At 36.9% G+C, this 19,369-nt stretch overlaps 1 protein-coding gene across 2 annotated transcripts in view; it reads left to right on the top strand.

Moving 5' to 3' along the window:
- The window catches only part of LOC124722940 (rho GTPase-activating protein 12-like), a 245,819-nt gene that overhangs the window by 207,627 nt on the left and 18,823 nt on the right, over positions 1 to 19,369 (top strand). For both annotated transcript variants that reach the window (XM_047248103.1, XM_047248102.1), the window contains exons 11-12: positions 3,399 to 3,571; positions 10,828 to 10,966. In XM_047248103.1, the coding sequence (XP_047104059.1) occupies positions 3,399 to 3,571; positions 10,828 to 10,966 (312 nt within the window). The remainder of the gene's footprint in view (positions 1 to 3,398; positions 3,572 to 10,827; positions 10,967 to 19,369) is intronic.

Below are 19,369 nucleotides of genomic sequence, written 5' to 3'. Positions count from 1 at the left end.
AGAGGTACTGAGAAGAGTGGGAGAGAAAAGACAGTTACTAGATGTAATAAAGAGAAGAAAAAGAAATTGGATTGGGCATATATTAAGAAAGAATGACGAACTGATAAAAACAGTGTTAGAAGGTTATATAGAAGGGAAAAGGAAGCGAGGAAGGAAGAGATTCCAGATACTGGATGACATGTTGGACAGTACAACATACAGCAGCCTTAAGAAGGAAGCAATGGATCGCAAAAAATGGAGAGGCAAAGGGCCTGCTAATATAGCAGATAACTGATGATGATGATGATGCTATAATTCAATGAATGGTACCAAAGTGATTTTGCAGTTTAAAAGCTCAAAATATTTGTTGTGGCACTCAGGGCTGTGACTTTCTGTAGAGGATGATTAAGGTGCAAACTTGTAAATGCCTGATTCTACCCTCTAGAACTGTGATAACAGAGCTAGTTCATTGATATAAGTTGTAGCTTTAAGATTCTGTCAAAGTTAAATGCTAGGCAGGAATCTTCTTTAGTTTTCTTTATTATTGTCTTTCACAAGTCTTGGGCCTTTCCTGAGGTGTCAGCTTTACTGTTATGTTCCATGTGCAAGTTTTGTTTATTTGCTTCCATAATGATACTGTGAACCGTCAATGCACACATTTCATATTTCATTCATGCATCTTTTTCACAGATCCTTGAATTTCATATTAATGTGTTAAAAATATTGTCCTGTAATAAGTGTGCTGGTACAGTAACTTATTTTTTTGTATGCTTGTTTCGTATCCTGTAATGTCAAATCCAGAGGAAGATATTCAGTATCACAACATTCTCTTGGGTAATGTGAGTGGTCCTTGCGTATTCTTGCTGTTTCATCATTTCTACTCCTCTCAAATAAAGATCGTTATAACCACCTTATTTGTCCTCTTTATGATTAGCAAAGCAGTCTGATCTCATCTTCTTCATTGTAAAATCTCCATGTTTATTTGATTTTACTAAGGTGCAACACAATATTTCTCAGCAAATTATGTCAAAACTAAGATGTAGTTCCATCAAAAAGAGTGGTTTTGTCTTATTTCAGCTAGAATGTGTACACACTGTCCATTAATACACTAACTTGCCAGAAATTATGACAGCATCGTATTCTAAACTTAAAAGACGGTTTTTCTTTGCAGTTTTGTGAACAAACACAAATGTTGAAATTCTTCTGGACTTTTACATCTTTGTAGTTGGTGTGTTTTAATTTCAATTACTTGTTAATTTGTTCTCTAGAAATCTGTGTTGGTGGTGTCTTCCTTGTTTAGAGCTGAAAATAGTTATAGTGTCTAATCAGCCAGATCTGGATGGATCTGGTGCATACACTTTATCTCTTTCTGAATCATAGCCATCTAAATCCTCAGCATCTGAATTAGATACACCCAGAAACAAGCCAATACTTCACTATATGATATGCTCAAACATTACTTTTATTTTAGTTAAGTAATTGGGTGTAGCCATAGGTAACATTCAACTGTTTCAAAATGGTGTCGGAGAATTTCAGATCAGCATTCAGTAAAGTAATCAGAATAATCATTGCTACTTTGTACAAACCTCATTTTCAGTTTTAATATATGTTGCACTCACTTTCATAGAACTTTGTGTGGGTCTCCCAGTACCATTGTGTGTAAAACAAAGAAATCAAACCCTATAAGCTTAACATTTAAGCATAGGAAATTGTCAGGATTTTTTATATAAAAAAAAGACTTGGTAATAAAGGTAATAAAATATTTTAACCTTTGTCTCATTATGTGCACTGCTGCTTGTTCTAGGTCCCTAAATAAATAAGTTTACGCTGAAATCGATATCAGTAGTACTACATTTTCCACAAAAGAAAGAAGACTGTTCATATTACTAGGGAACTGTTTAATATGGCGTGCTGCTGCAAAACAGTTTTTTGACCTTTACCAGTACTGCTTCTCCACAAAAGAAATGTCTGCTGAAATTACTAAGGAAATATTTATTGTGGCATAGTAGTGCATGACTGTGTTCAGCTATGTATTTAGACTGTGAAAAGTTTCATAGAAAATCAACATCTCAGTGGTAGTGGGTGAGCAGCAGTTTCTAGTAGAGTTGTATAGTACTCTGCTGACACGAGGCAAGGTGGTGCAGTGGTTAGTACACTGGACTTACATTCAGGAGGACGACAGTTCAACCCTGCATCTGGCCATCCTGATCTAGGTTTTCTGTGATTTCCCTATAATGCTTCATTCAAATGCCAGGATGGTTCCTTTGAAAGTCCTGACAGTGGTGAAGGTCCTGTATAACCTTGTGGGGAGGGGGGAAAGAGAAAAACTGCACAATGATTATCATTTATTTTGTTTTATTTTACAAGAAGAATAAAAGAATGGACTGAAAAAATTACAGACCAATATTGTTAATGTAGATTCACTGCAGAATTCTGGAATGTGTTTTGAGTTCAAATAGAATCAAATATCTTGTGAGCAATGCTTCTGGCCACAAACAAACAAGGATTTATAAAGTACTGCTCATACAAACTTCACTTACCTTTTTCTTGCATGATATCCTGAAAACCATGGATGAAGGGCTACAGGAAGACTCCATATTCTAAGTTTCTGGAAAGTGTTCGATACAGTGCCACACTGCAGACTCTTAACAAAGGTTTGAGCATACAGAATAGGTACTCAGATATGTGAATGGTTTGAAGACTTTTTAAGTAATAGAATCCAGCATATTTTTATTATGGGCAGTGAATGTTAATCAGAGACAAAGGTTACATCAGGTGCACCCCAAGAAAATGTGACAGGACCATTCCTGTTCTCTGTATACATAAACAATCTTACAGACAGGGTGAGCAGAAATTTGTGTCTGTTTGCTGATTATGCTGTATTACGCAGGAAATGTTGTGGTTGACTGAAATAGGATACAAATTTATTTGGTGTGATGAATGACCGTTTGCTCTAAATGTAGAAAAATTGAAGCTAATGCAGATAAGTAGGAAAAATAATCCTGCAATGTTCAAATATCTTGGTGTAATTCTGAAAAACTACCTGAAATGGAACAAGTACATAAGATCAGTAATAGCATAGATTTCTAGGAAAAAACTTGTAAGAACACTTGGGTGACCCATTCTTGAGTACTCTTAAATTGTTTGGTATCCCCACCAGGTCAGAGTAAAGGAAGATGTCAAAGCTATTGGGAGATGTGCTGCTTGATTTTTTACTGGTAGCTTTGATCAATATACAGGGTAAGAAAAAGTTACTTTCACGAAACACTGTTGTGCAAGTTAAGAGAACTGGCATTTGCAGTAGACTGAAGAGAAAAGTTTTCATGTGGAGTATATATATAGTTGTAGATGTAGATTTGAACATGAAATGAAATAAATATAAAAAATTGTTGTAACTTTTGAAATTAATGTCTTTGCAGATGAAGCAGTATTTGGCTGTCACCTACCAGATGTTTGTAATGAAGAACCGTTCATTCCTTTGTTTGTTCGAAAATGTGTGGAAGTCATAGAAAGCAAGGATGAGAACATGAAAACTGTAGGTTTATACCGCGCTTCAGGAAATCTATCCCAGGTTCAGAAGATACGGCTTCAGGTGACATAATACTTAAATTTTTATGTTGATATAAAGTATTATATTTTAAATAAATTAATTTTGAAGCATAATTATTCCTGTCCCCTCCCCTTCCTTTTTATTAAGGAGTTTATGTTGGTGTGTAATTGATAAGTAAATACTGTTGTCAAATAGCTAGTAACTCCCAAGTACCGTGTTTTTGATGGAGGTGTGTTTTGTGTTCATAATTGAGCTGTCTTGAAAGAAATTACAACAGAACACCCCTATTGAAAGTAAAACTTCAGGAGAGTGACAAAGATTACGTGCGAGGAGCTGCAGATGTGTGAGAACATGGATGCTCAGAGTCTGTCTGAAGCCCATATAACTAGGGAAACAGAGGTAAAAGAAAAGTAGTTATAAACCTACATACTTATGTACTTCACAAACCAGCTTACAGTGTGTCGTGGAGGATAGTGTACCAGAATAACGTTTCTTCTTTGCTTTTCCATTCGTGAGTGGTATGTAGGGAGTAGGATTACTGTTACCCCTCTGTATAAGGCCTAATTCCTCCAATTTTGTCGTCGTTGTCATCATTAAATTAGACATAAATTGTAAGATATTGAATTATTGTGATGTGTGTTGCTTGATTATGGAATTCTGACTGTAAATGCATTTCCCATTGTAAGGTTGTAAGCACTACAGAGGACATGAGACTTTGCCATGTAGTTAAGAGTTCATCATTTGCTCAAAAGCAAAGGTGGAATTTTTTGTCAGAAAAAATGTATATATGTATAGATCTTTGTTTGAACATGCATTTATTGTAGATCAGTGTTGAATGTTTAAACTTCAATTCTTTTATTCTAATTTCAATGCAGAGCAGTACTTTACTGACTTTCACGCAGTGTAATGCTTCAAGTTAACAGTGCCCATAGCGTGAAGACAATCCATTACTGTTATCAAAGTCCATTGATGTTACATTCCAGTGACAACATTTTGAAGAATATACATGTGAGGATTTCTCATTTACTCGAGTTATCACACAATGGCACAACAATAGTAATGATGGTATCTGTAGGAAAGTTAAAAGCTTATAACATAGAATTGTTTTTGAAATTGTATACAAACTATTGTTTTTACTTTTTTGGTGACTAGCTGTGATTTAACCATAAATGTCTACATCAGTATATTCAGAAACCGTTAAGTAATAGGATTTTCTGCTGTGTTTCTGTAATGTTTGTTTTGTCATTCCAACTGAGAAAGCCCTACAACATAATTGGAAGCAGCTGCTGTGTTATTAAAATAAAAGTATCGTGCACTTCTTTGGTTGCCATTTTTGGTGCATGTTTCCAAGCATTTACTCCATTATTTCAGATTTAGAAGAGCTTACTCTTGGCGTGACACACTTCCTATATGGTGGCATAAAAGAGACACTGGGGTGTATAAAACTTCAGTGCATTTTGATTTAAAGAAAAAAGCTGTATTTATGTTTTTTGTAGTTTGTTCCACAGACCCATAGCAATGAGATTCTTAACCATGTGCACCATGTCAGAAAAAAACATGTCGCACACATCTACAAAATAACTGATGGCTATTTAAGTAAACTACAATAAAATTTTAATCATTTTTGAATGAAAGGGATCAATAAATGTTTAAAATTATTATTAATAAAAAGTAATAACTATTTTCACATCTGCTTCATTGTAAACAATGCCAAGCAAGGCTAATGGAAGAAAAATGTGTCTGTTGCACCATTGGAGCTGATTTAACATAATCTGCCACTGCACTAGCAAAGCCTTTCAGCTGTTCTGTTTATGTAATAGGTAACTTCCAGAAGATGAGAACTGAACTTTGTAAACCACATGTCACTGTCATGTTTGTATGTTACGGCCTGAAGTTTTTTACTAGACCAGTCAAATATCAGTTTACCAATCAATTGTTTTACACACATGTGCCTGGAAATCAGCTTTCTGAGTTTGGATTTAATCAGCACTATAGCTGCTTCTCTTCAGTTAAATATCACAGGTAGACAACTTCATGCTCAGTCTAATTTTTCTACTTCCCCTTCACTGCACAGAGACTCACTTTGTCCAGATTAGGTAAAAATCTTTAAAAATAATACAGAACATAACAACCCAAGTGCATTTCGAAAGTGACTGCATTTACATGGGAGCAAAAATCGGCTTTGGAAGAAAAAATCTGGCAGCAAGAACTGCGTAATTGGAGCATTTACTTGACCAACCAGATGTAAACAGAGTGATTATAAACTCTGGGAGATGCCATATCACCAAATTCATCTTTTTCAAGACGTCTAGAATGTCATTAATATGTGTTGTTACATTTAAAGCATAAATGAAAGAAAATGGACAGATGCTTATCATTGTTTTAATGTAGTCTGCTATCTCTCCTAGACTAGATACTTTGTAACCAAGGCTATTTTCCTTTACAAATAGTTCCAAGTATTCCTCCCCACCCCCTTTTTTTATTTATTATTTCAAATTTTCACAGACTGCCTAGATCATATGGTTCAAGGCATGTTTCAGGAATTATGGTGCAGTAAAGTTGAAATAGGGATTCATTGCAGCATGTCAAGTGAAAGCCCAGACAAGCCAGCTGCACTCTCTGCTGTTCTACTTTCTTCTTGAGAAACATGGGAAGATGAGCTCTTATCAGCTACGGTAGAGGAAATAAACACTCTTGCGTTGCTAGTAACAGGAAAAGTTATAGCTTAAAAGCATTTTGCAGTCCCTTATTGTCTGTCCCTCTTTCACACAAACTGCTTGAGTAGTTGGCACAGTGTTTCATAGTCAGCTCCTTGGGGTTTTTGGGAATTATTATTAAGATATGATAATATCTGGGCTAAGTGCTAAGGTGTATGAAAACTTGTATGACACTGAGATCTTTGTATGGTGCAGAAAATCACGTGGAAGTTTAAGTGAGAATGTTCTGAGACAGTGAGATCACAGAAGAAATTAAACCAAAAAGAGAGAGATTTGGCTATGTGGTTAAGTAAGGGGTTGCACCTAAATTTTGTAAATAGATTACAGAATTGAGAAACATCCCCCCTCATAGTGGGCTTCAACAAATCTTGAAATGAAGTGGCTAAACAACAACAGATGCATATAAATATAATATGCTTTTGTTAAACCCCTTCAAAAGCATGACAGAAAAGATTGTTAGTTATTAGTGTCCTATTTCATTGTTGTCATAATTTTGTAAAGTTTCTGATAAGGTAATATAATCTGTAATCATGTTTACATTTTGTAAATCACAGGTTGTATTTTATTAGAGTTGAAATTTCACTCACTTAGTAGATTAGTTAGGTATTGTCTTATGATATGGTAACGTAGCTTTTTGTAAAGAGGCACTGTGACAAAACTTTCAAAATTTTTGTGTGTTAGGTTGAAATGTTATGTCAAATTTTTAAGGACTTCCTCCTTTGTCATTGGAAGTCGCTAATCATCATAACTAATGATGTGTTGCTCTTTTAGCTAATGCTTTGTAGATATTTTATATTTAGCAATTGGTTGAGTTAATTGTGGTTACATCATGTAAAGGGGGAATGCTAGCAGAGCATAGAATTATATTTGGTGATACAAAAATATTTTTGTAAGCATCAACTTAGTTTTACAAAGGTAGCCATTGACACCAGATTATGCAACTACTTTAATTGGAACAGCAGCTATGCCCTTAGTGGTGCGTAAATATACAAAGCTAGTTGCTTTCCAAGGAGATTGGGAGCTCTTCTAACATCCCTACATTCAGACATCAACATAGCCTCTGGTAGTACCTGTAAATTCCATGGTTCTGGCAAGATGTCACCAGGATGTAATTCAGCTGACTGTTACAATTATGAGCTCAGCATTAGTTGCAATAGTCAGCTTCTGACAATGCTGTTGGAGAAAGTGTCCAAGTTTGAGGTACCATGTAAACCTAATGGTTCAAGAAAACGGAGATAATTTTATCCAATAGCTGTTTGCCCCCCCCCCCCCCCCCCCCCCTACACACACACACACACACACACACACACACACACACACACACACACACACACACGGACATAGTTTGACATTCTGTTCTGGAACATGAGCTAGGGAATCTGCAGCTGAGTTTATTGCAGATGTGCAAGAAACTGCTAGTTTGACCGTGTACCTGGTTCCAAATCTTAGGTATTTTGAAGGCATTGAATGAGATGACAAATCTGAACTGAAGTTAACAGCATTCACCAGCCTGCTACAAAAGTGTCTTTATTAAAATAGCCTCATGGCCTGTAAGAATGTCTATTGAATGATAGATGCTTAATGTGCTTGCAGAAGCTCACTGATTGTAGAGCCTGGTTCTTTAAAAAAAATTGACATTAGTAGTGGGTTTTTGGCTGTTTAAGTGTGGCAACTAGAGGTCTGAAAATTGGACATTTGCTTGCTCGTACTTGCTCAAGTGCACCACACTCACGCACTACATAAGTGTGTGTCTATGCTTGGAATGGACATCTTGTGGTTAAATGAAGTGTTGGGGGGAGGGAAGAGGCTGCTCTCTCTGGTGTGCACACCATGTGTGTCTGTAGGCTGTTGTTGCTTCTTTACGCCACCACCTGATGGAACTACACTCACATAAATTTTGTTATATCTTAGACATATATTCCTGAATGGTAGTGTTTAATCGCAAGATCACTGAGATCCATAAGAGGAAATAATGTGCTTTATACAATAACAAAAATTTGGAAACAGTTTGACAAAAAAACTAAGTTACTACCAGCTTTTGTTATTATCCTCAGTCTTATACTGAATAATCACATTACTGTGTTTTATAGGACCATCTGCTCTAGTGATTCAAAGTCACATACATGAATTTTACCACCTAACGAATTATAAATGTAAGAGGAAAAAATTGTCTCCAAATTTTTCTCTGTTAGTGCTGTAATTACAAAGAATTTTCACGATATTGTTGGCTGGTTTCAGATGTATTCTGCTTTATTTGTCTGAGATAAGGTTACTTGCTGACTGAAGGTCTTTCCTAACTGCATGTGAGGTTAAAATAAAAACAGTCGTCTCGCAAAATTATCTTAATTGGGAAAAGACTACTTTTATGCTCCCACCACTCAAGTGGATCATCTTTGTCAGTGCCACCGATTTGGTCTAAATACGAGTCAAATTCATCGATAGATTGAGCCTGATGTGGCCCACAGTCTGCTCACTATAAAAAACAGAGACTACATTTTACTGTTATTATTATTATTATTATTATTATTATTGTTGTTATATTTTTTGCTGGTGAACAGAGCTGACTCTTTTGGCAGCCCCAAATAAAAAAAAGGCATAAGATATTATTGTCATATTAGATTTTTTTTAGGTTGCCGGGAATTGGTATTTCATCACAGATTTGATGCACAGTATTTAATGTATTGTGTCTGTGAGAAAGAGCAACCTCCAAATTCTGACTTTCTCATCTGTGAGATGGAGACAGCACTCTTTCATCACCTATAGTATTTACAGATACAAGAAGATAGTATGACAGTTCTACTGTACTGCCAACATACCAGTGTCACTGAAACGGGTATTCTGCAATTTGGTTCAATTTTCATTTGCTGGTGATGTAGCATGTATTAAACAGAAAAACTGGATCCGCAATAATTTGAATGTACATCTGTATCTTCAGGCCCTGCATTAAATGACTTCCCTAACAATACAGACTGTTATATTTCCTATAACAGTTCTCGCCTTCAACCACTTCTGTTGCAATTTTGTATTGGTCTGAAATGTCAGGAGCTTTTTTTTTTTCTTTTCCAGTGTTGCTGTTGTAACCAGTAATTTTTTTCAGAGATGTCCTTCTCCACCAACATTTCCAGGATTTTATCAAACTGCCAAACTACAGACTGTACTATTCTAAACAAGCTGTTCCACCTACTCTGTTTCTTGCTTCAAGCTTATCTGTACTGAATTTGTGTCACCAGTGTTCTTTCTGAAACAGTCTGTCTGTATCCTTAGCAGCATAAGTCATCTGATAAAGCACTGCAACTTCATTTTTCAAATAACCATAATTGAAAATATGTCTCAGGGCTGTGTTCAAAATGTGCAGTACATGCATAATGCTGAAAGATTTCCAATGCCTTGCATATATTAGTGCCTCAGTATGTGACAAATGATATCTTCATAATATGCTGGGGATTTACTGTTAAGATTAATTATGTGTCCTCAGTGTAGTTCTTAATAAATTCCACCAATTTTTTTCATATGAGGGAATTACATTTCACTGATACCATATTTCCAACATGTTTTGTGATGTATATCAATACACAAATCCACTGTACATGCCCTTACTGCTACGTGTATGGCCTGGCCAATGCTGGGCATCATACTTACCCATATTTCATTGGCTTGCCTTTCAGTGCTTCATGCTACTGTCAAAGGATGAAGCAAAATGTTGGAGATAGTTCACAAGTCCCAAATTTGAACTGACATATACAAGTTCCTGACATAAAGCATAAAATACTTTATCTGATATTAATAAAATGGTGGAAGATCCATGGCACACATTTCTATTCTCTCTTTTAGATCCCATACCTTTCACTGAAACTGGCAATGCTTTAGAACTTACACTTCTTCTCGTTCTACAGACAAATGCCTTCAGATGTGTAGTGGTGGATCTTCACATTGGGAGGGCAGAGTTCCTGCCATAGAGATGTAGCTGGTGTGATTTCCATCCATGTTTCACTAGTGACAATCTATCTCAAATGGGTACGAACACTGTCTTTCACACTCAGAGTATGTTCTTTTGAATCAAGATTCAATTTCACACTGTCATTTGGACCACATTCAATGTCATTATCCTCCAGGGCCAACCGAATGGCAGTCTAAAAAGATGGTCAGGCCATTCCAGCATGCAGTACTCAAATGAGTGCGAAGAAGCTAAGTGCAGTTACTCCCTTCATGCAAAGTAGCTGTATTGCTATCTGTTGGACTTTTGCAAAACTACATGGGCCGAGCAAAAATCAAGTGAGCGTAAATTCCAGATGCAGACCTCTAGTGACAGCTAACAAAGTTGACTCCTAACATAATGTTACACAGTAAATTTACTATAGTGACATAATTGCTTGCAGAATAGCATGAAGTTCATGTATTTTCCTCCCACCACTCCCCTCACCCCCCTCCAACTATGCCTTGTAATTTTCAACATGTCTTCAGTTTTGAGTTACGCAACTCTTTCCTTTGTATATTGTATTATCATTTGGAGATTAAATCTGAAGGAGTGAATGTTTTCATACCTAATGATGTAATGTTTACATTATCTGTTCTACTTGACAGGTCAATCAAGATAACTACAAAGCTTTGGAGGAAGAGGAAGATGTGCATGTTCTCACAGGAGCACTGAAACTCTTTTTTCGAGAACTGAAGGAACCGCTTATACCTTGCAAAATGTTCAGCAAGGCACTAGATGCCAGTTGTAAGTTTGTACATCTATACGTCAGTGTAATATATAATCATAATATCTGGCAATAATAAGGAAATAAGAAACATAACTTTGTTCCAAGCAGTGTAAAATATGTTATGTTGGACATAAACTGCTTCCATTCATGACATTATTCCATTGGCCCCAAATGTCCATTATGTTGTTTCAGTATTATTATTGTAGATTCCATAGAAGGCACAATTTTTTGGGCTTCTGTTGATCTCTTTAGGATACAGCCTGAATGTTTACTTGTATATAGGGAGTAACATTTTATATTGGTTATTGGTTTTATGTCCTTATTTGTTGCTTTTAACATGAAATAAATAAATAATAGCATTCTAAACTGTGACTTGCTTAATTATCTATCATTAAAATTAAAATTCAAACTCTTTAAAAGATAAATAGTACCTGATATTCGTGTTAGAGATGAATATGATAGCATACGTTTCTGACTTCATAATCATAAAACTTGTTTATGTGAGATATTCTTAGCAGCAATCCTTCCTAAAATGATTTACTATCCAGTACTTCCCTTATATGTTATGGTGTTGTCTACCCTCATTATACTGATCAGAGATTTATTGTTTGCAGTTTGGATAGAGAGAGAAGTAGAAATTAATTTTGAACTGTGAAATATTAAGAAATTTGAAACACTTACTGTCCAACCAGATGTTTCCACTCAGCACAGTGGTGTCATGTTATGGTCTGCTAGTTATTACTTTTTGACATTGTTTATTGTGTGAAATACTGCTTTCCAGAATAATGTGAATACGTAATTCTTGACATATGTCAGACTGATGGAAAACTTGATAAGCATTCATATGTTTACAGTGCTTCTGCTTTGTAGTTCATGATGGAGATATCAGATTACTGAAATGGGGTATGTGAAATACAGTAAATATAAAAGGAAATATCTGTGGCTATGGTTATTACAAATCACTGTGAAGCTTAGTTTTTGTGACTTGACAATAATACTGGGAAAATACTTGAATGCAAGTTAAGATTTACATTAACCGTTTTATTGTTATTTTACCCATTATATTAATGGCGGATGAAAGTGTGTGACAGAAAAATAATAGTTTCATGTTTTAACTGAAAAATACTTCCTAAAGGGATTACAATATTTATTTACACAATTTTAGTGAAATCGAGAACATGTTTGTTTTATGTGAGTTTTATTTTGCTTTATATTTAGATGTATCAGTAGTGTGATTTCTGGTTCCTTAGGGATTATTAAATCATGGACGTTAATCTGCTAATTGTCACCAGCCACACAGTTTCCTTGCTGTTTATCTGTGTACAAAGAAAACAGTAAATTTGGAGCACTGATGTTCGGATTTGTCAGCTGTGTAACATCTCTCTCTCTCTCTCTCTCTCTCTCTCCCTCCCTCTCTCTCTCTCTCTCTCCCTCCCTCTCCCTCCCTCTCCCCCCCCCCCCCACCCCCACCCCATCGTGTTGTGTCCTTAGCTAAAAGACTAGTCCTGTGAACAGTATTTAGAATTAGGTAGAGTAAAGATGGAACTTTGGGTGTGCCACAAGAATCCACAAAGGCCACACTTGTTGGGCCAGTGGAGCCAACTTGGGCAGCCGATTATGAAAAAGTCATGTGCATGGACTACAGGAGCCCAGTAGAGTAACTCAGGAGACCTATAGAGATAAGGGAGAGGTTACTTGACAGAAATAATGAGGCAAAGACCTTAGACAGTTAAGATAAGTTACTCACTCGCTCACCCCTCTGCTCTACAGCCCTTGAAGGTCCTTGGCCTGCATCACAATATCGTGCCATTCTATCCAGCCCATGGCTTTCTGCCTCCATCCTCTGACACCTAGCTCTTTCATGTCTTCTTCAGTTCTATCCACCCATCTCTTTCTGGGATGTCCCTTCCATCGTCTGCCTCCAGCCTTGCCATAAAAAATCCTCTTACATATTCTGTCTTCCTCCAGTCTAACCACTTGTCCTGCCCATTGCAGTCTCCTTATTTTAATGGTGGTGGCAATGTCAGGTTCTTCAAAAAGTTGTTCTAGTTCCGCATTCAGACAGGTGCGCCAACCTTTGTAATCGTATATTGGGCCATATAGCTTAAGCAGAACTTTCTTTCCCAAATGTTAAGGATCTTGTCCTCATTTGCGGTCATGATCCACACTTCAGTACTGTACTTATCAACTCATCTTATTGTACTGTAAATGAGAATTTTAGATTTTTTGTGATAGAAGCAAGCTCATAAGCATGGGTACTGCAGCAGAGTAGTGCCTGTTTGGTCCTACTATTTTAGCTTCCACATTGCTGCCAATGTCATTTCTCTTTGTGATAGTCAATCCAAGGTACTCGATCTCTCAACCTTTCATACTCCTTGTCGTCTATACTGAGATTTGTTAGGTTTCGGCTGAGCGGTTCTAGGCTATACAGTCTGGAACTGAGCGACCTCTATGGTCGCCGGTTCGAATCCTGCCCTGGGTGTGGATGTGTGTGATGTCCTTAGGTTAGTTAGGTTTAAGTCGTTCTAAGTTCTAGGGGACTGATGACCTCAGAAGTTAAGTCCCACAGTACTCACAGCCATTTGAACCATTTGTTAGATTTCATTGGTTGGGCATTGCCATATATTTGGTCTTTTCGACTTTCACTACCAGGCCAAGTTCCCTTGTACCTCTCTCCAGTTGGTGATAGGCATCGGCCAGCACAGTAATGTTTTGTGTGAGTAATGCCACATTGTCTGTGTATGCTAGCTACTGCAGTGAACAATTAAAAATGGTTCCTCCTCTGTTTAGCTCTATGTGACTTATGACTTTTTCTAGGCAGAGGTTGAATAGTTGTGAGGAGATATTGTTACCCCGTCTTAGCTCCTTCTTCGCTTCATTTCTCTGGAGATTTCACCTTGTGTTTTTACTTTACAGTTGGTTTCACTTGGGGTCATCACAGTAAGTTTAACAAACTTCTTAGCTATTCCAGCCTCTTCCATTACATTCCACAATGCCACTCTTGAGATGCTATCATAGGCTTGTTTTAAATACCTATTTCTTCTAAAGCCACTCTGATAGCCACAGGTTCCTTGATAGTTCTGGCAGTTTAATTTATCTCTTTTTTTTATGTTTGGAGTACATTATAGCTGTTTCCCACTCCATTGGCATGCTCTCTTCCTGCCAGATGCTCAGTATTACTTCATGTATTGCTTTCGACATTGTTTCCCCATTATATTTGAGAAGTTCTGCCTGGATATGATCTCCAGGTGCCTTATTGTTTTTTAGGGTCTTAAAAGCTTGTATCACTTCCTCCAGTGTGGATTCTAGTTGTAAGAACTTTGATCCATAATAAGTTATTTCCACCAGTTCTTCTCATTATAATCGTTCTACTTCTTGGTTCAGCAACTCTTGGAAGTATTCTGCCCATGTGTCAAGTATTATATTACTCTTCCATATCAAATTCCCTTCTTTGCTCCTACACGTCTTTGTTCTGGCTTGAAACTCAGCCTTTCCTTCTTTAATCTTTTGGTACATTTCACATATTAGCTTCTCTTCCCCTATCAGCTCAGTTTCTTCCAATTCGTTTCTTTTCTAGTGCTCTTTTCTTCTGTTGGCAAATCCTCTTAGCTATATGGTGCTTCTCATTATATTCATTCAGATTTGCTCTAGTTTTTCTCTGAAATAATTTCATTCGCGCTGTGTTATGCTCTTTAGTTCCTCTCATACATTCTTTATCAATTCAGTTTAATTTATTGCTCATAACACGTAATTTTACATGCATGTGCAGTTTCAACTAAGTATAATGTTTTTACAATTACATTTTTTTTAATTTACATTATTTCTTATTACATTACCGAGCGAGGTGGCGCAGTGGTTAGCACACTGGACTCGCATTCGGAAGGATGATGGTTCAATCCCGTCTCCAGCCATGCTGATTTAGGTTTTCCGTGATTTCCCTAAATCGTTTCAGGCAAATGCCGGGATGGTTCCTTTGAAAGGACACGGCCAATTTCCTTCCCAATCCTTACCTAACCCAAGCTTGCGCTCCGTCTCTAATGACCTCGTTGTCGACGGGACGTTAAGCACTAACCACCACCACCATCTTATTACATTGTAATTCATGATAAATTCAAGTTATAAGGGCATTTTTGAATAAGTCACTGCTTGACTCACTTTTTAAAAGTGTCCCCTGTCAATATCTTAACTTCATTTGGTAACAAGTTATTATAAATAGCTCCTTGGACATAGGGGCTCTTCCCTGTTAAAGTTAATCATCTGTTAACCATATGAGAATCTTTTCTATGCCTTGTTTCATAGTTGTGAATTTCCATGTTTCTTGTTGTGATCTTGGTGTCTTCTTTCACTAGCATTATAGTTTCTAGTATATTCATGGTATAAACTGTGAGAATATTGTGTCTAATGAATAGGAGTTTGCAAGAAGTTCGTGGTTTTACCATCAAACCAATCCACCATCCTTTGAGTCCGAACATATCCCAGAACCTCTCCAGGTGCTTTGAGAGTTGCAGTTTTAAGTTTCCACATTATTTCTGTATATTATTTTGAAGTGTTCGTATTGTCCTTAGCCCCCTCTTGTACTTTCATCTGATATGCTCTCCGCATTCTTTCAAACTTCAATTTCTTAATGCCAAAACTTTTTTTGTTTGTGGCCTTTTTGTTTACTCAATAGTGAGATCCTTGCCAAGACTTCATTCTCACTAGATGATGATCTGAATTGCAGTCAGTGCCTTGTTGGCTCCTAACTTCCATTATGTTCGATTTGCATCTCCCAACAATCAATATATGGTCTATCTGAATTGTAGTTTGTCCATCTGGCAACACCCATGTTCCTTTGTGTATCTTTTTGTGTGAGAAATGTACTGATGACAAGTATATTTTTCTTAAATTAAATTTCCCCTGAGACATTTAAGTCTCTAATTTATCTATGATAACATTGGAAGCTGAATAAGTGAATTAAAATTTGTGCTGCAGCCAGGACTCAAACCCGGGTCTTCTTGCTTACTAGGCAGACATGCTGACCATTACACTACCACAGTATTATGGTCAACATAGCTGGTCAACATAGCTGCACGAACTACCCAAGTCAAATACCCTCCCCAACACAAACCACAATTCACATCTCCCCTTATGTTGTAACTATCACCAGGGCTCTCTGACATTGGAATAGCACCCCAGCATTGGTGTAATGGGGAAGTGCTGTTCCACAGCATTATGGTCAACATAGCTGCAATAGCTGCACGAATGTGTAATGGTCAGCATATCTGCCTAGTAAGCAAGAAGACCCGGGTTTTAGTCCCGGCCACAGCACAAATTTTAATTCACTTCTTCAGCTTCCAACGCTATCGTAGATAAATTAGATTCTTAAATGTCTCAGAGAAAATTTAATTTAAGATCTATTCAATCACATGTAGTACAGCACTTCCCCATTATGTCCAATGCTGGGGTGCTATTTTAATGGCAAGAGAGCCCTGGTAACAGTGGCAATATAAGGGGAGATGTGAATTGGAGTTTGTGTTGGGGAGGGTATTTGACTTGGGTAGTTCGTGCAGCTATGTTGACCATAATGCGGTAGTGGTGTAATGGTCAGCATATCTGCCTAGTAAGCAAGAATACCAATTCTTCAGCTTCCAATGTTATCGTAAATTATGTTTTTGTTTACAGCAAAATCTACAACCGTAAGTCTGTTGTTATTTCATATTTCATGGAGGCAATGTCTTCCTATAATTGGCTGATAGCCCTCTTCTTTGCCTATTTTCACATTCAAGTCTACTATTATTATCTTAACACCATGTTTGGGAGCCTGATCATACAACTGCTGTATGTTGCTACAAAACTCATCCTTCTGTTGTTCATCTGCCTCCTCTGTGGATGCATGTACATTTATCATTGTTATGTTGAAAATTTTCCTATTAATCTTAGCATGGACATCTGTTCATTGATTGGTTCAAAGTGCATCACCGCATGTTTCTGTTCTTTAGTGACCACAAAACCTGTTTCAGGTCTGTGTTCTCTCGCCACCTAATCTGTCTTTCCGATATATGTTCCACAACTCGCTAAATATCTCGGAGCTTTCCACTTTGGGTTTCAACCAGCTCTCAGTCACAAGGATAATTTGAGTGTGAGAACTTTCCTGGAGGGCAGTAAATTCATGAACTTTATTATGAAAACTTTGACAGTTTACTGATGAAATTGTGACAGTCGAAGTGTCATATCATTGGAAGCTTCAAGCGTAAATTTGTTTCAATAGCTTGGAAAATTTAGTTGATTTCTTGCATGGCCGTGTATCATTGTGACAATCTGTACTACTATATGAAGACAAGTTATCATTTAATGTCATTAGCAAAAGATTCGAAAAGCTCTTGACCACTTAACTTCAGATTTTTATGCAATAACTCAATGTTCGGGCGGACATAGACTACCATACGACTACATAAAGGCAAGTCGCCGTTTAACATTGTAAACAAAAATCTTGAAAAGCTTGGCTGATTTACTTCAAATGTTTTCACGATATTCTAATAAATATTAGAACAGATATAGCCTATATGGTACTTTAATAAATATTCAGACAGATGTAGGCTAAATATAGTTGTAAACAACACTGTACAAGTTTTCTGTTAAAACTGAGTGCGAGAAAGAAAATGCTGTGCTGTGCTTTGCTGTGAAAATATGTGGTTCTGTTTTCTTTCTTTCAGTCAGTTATAACTGCAATAGCAGGGCATTAAAATGATTAGGCAAATTGTTTCTCTTATATATGTTCTTTCTCCTTATATATAATTTTAAACAAAAAATTATACACACAGCACTGTGCTATTTTGGTTTCTTCCTTGCAGTTGATTTAACAAAAAAACAGGAAAGTTGTACTTACAGCTTGTTGACTTATGATTAGAATACTATTATGGAATAAGAGTCATCTGAAACTTCGTAATCCTACTCATTTGCTGAATGAAACTATGTGAAATACTTTCATTAAAGCTACTGTCCTCACAGATCCAACAGCAGGAGAGCTCTCTCATACCCCATATAACAATAATACCTACTGATTTACCCATTCACTTTAAACAACTTCAATTCACAATCAGAAGTTCGATGGCAAAAACAATAAACAAGGTTCCAGCTCAGAGAGGGGGTTAGAGAACATGGATATAGAGAGGGGGAGGAGGAAATTGACAGAGAGAGGCAGAGGAGGAGGAGGACAGAGTGAGGAGACAGACGGGGGGGGGGGGGGGTGGGGGAGGAGGAGGAGGAGGAGGAGGAGGAGGAGGCGGAGGAGGAGATGGACAGAGAGAAGAGGAAGAAGGAGATTAGGATATATATGAAATTTCCATACATATTGAGCAATAGTGAAGCGTTGCCAGGTTTGCTAGTTCTTGTATAATTCAGTCTGTACATACAAACATTGACCAATGAACAACTTCTCGTATAGATAATCCAGTATCATGAGCTAGTGCACCTGACATTGATTTATTTATGCTCCACTTCCCGATCGATCAATGTTAATGTCCACATCGTTGCATTTTTTAGTGTCCAAAGTAACAGCATTGCCTATAATTGTAGTTTGTTCCATCGCTAAAAATTCATTCAGGATTTTAATGTGGTAAGATGATTTTGAAAATCATTTTTGGAGCCTGTACATACTGTTGAGCAAAATCTATTTTCTTCAGTATCTTCTGCTGACAGTTGATGTCAGGCAGAAAGGTAAAATTGCATGTAGCTGGAAAGAGCAAGCTTGCTGCAGATCCAATGTCGAGGCTTGACATGGGTCATGCATATCTTCCAAAGTGCTCACAGTTGTTTTCAGATTTTCTTTTATGACTTTAACTAAATTGTAATGAGTGTTCCAGTGAGTATCAGATAATCATTTCAAACTTGTTATTGTTTTTTCTACAAGTAATTCCCATCTGCATGTAGAAAATGAGAAGAATGAATGTAACTTCTCTACAGCTCCAAAGAGGTGGAGCTAGAGGGAATGCATGAGAATGCATGAACTCCCCAAACATTTGGGGGAGGGGGGGTAAAATTGAGAAGGGATCTCGAACTCCCACAATGTTACTTTCCATGTGGACATCTATAATTGTTGTGCTCATTTTATCTGTTCTACTGCTTTCATGTAGACTGCTGTCAAAAATTATTCTGTATTATATAGTCTTCTTTTATATCTCCAATAAATTTTTCCTTAACATATTAACCCAAATTAAAAATAAATTCTTTTGTATACCTTTTGAGGAATAAGAAGGTAATCTCTTTGTCCCACCAGCAGACTCCTCAAGTTTTAAACAATGCATTTTCAATACTAGATCATCTTTTGCCATCACAGGCACCAGTTCTAAGAAATTTTCTCTATTTTCCAATGAAATATCTTCATAACTGCAGAACGCAAGGTATTTCTGGTCTTAAAAATACTGTAATATGTAAAAGGCAAT

Source organism: Schistocerca piceifrons, chromosome X (genome assembly GCF_021461385.2).
Source record: "Schistocerca piceifrons isolate TAMUIC-IGC-003096 chromosome X, iqSchPice1.1, whole genome shotgun sequence".
NCBI lineage: Eukaryota > Metazoa > Arthropoda > Insecta > Orthoptera > Acrididae > Schistocerca > Schistocerca piceifrons.
This window is presented reverse-complemented; position numbering and strand designations above follow the sequence as displayed.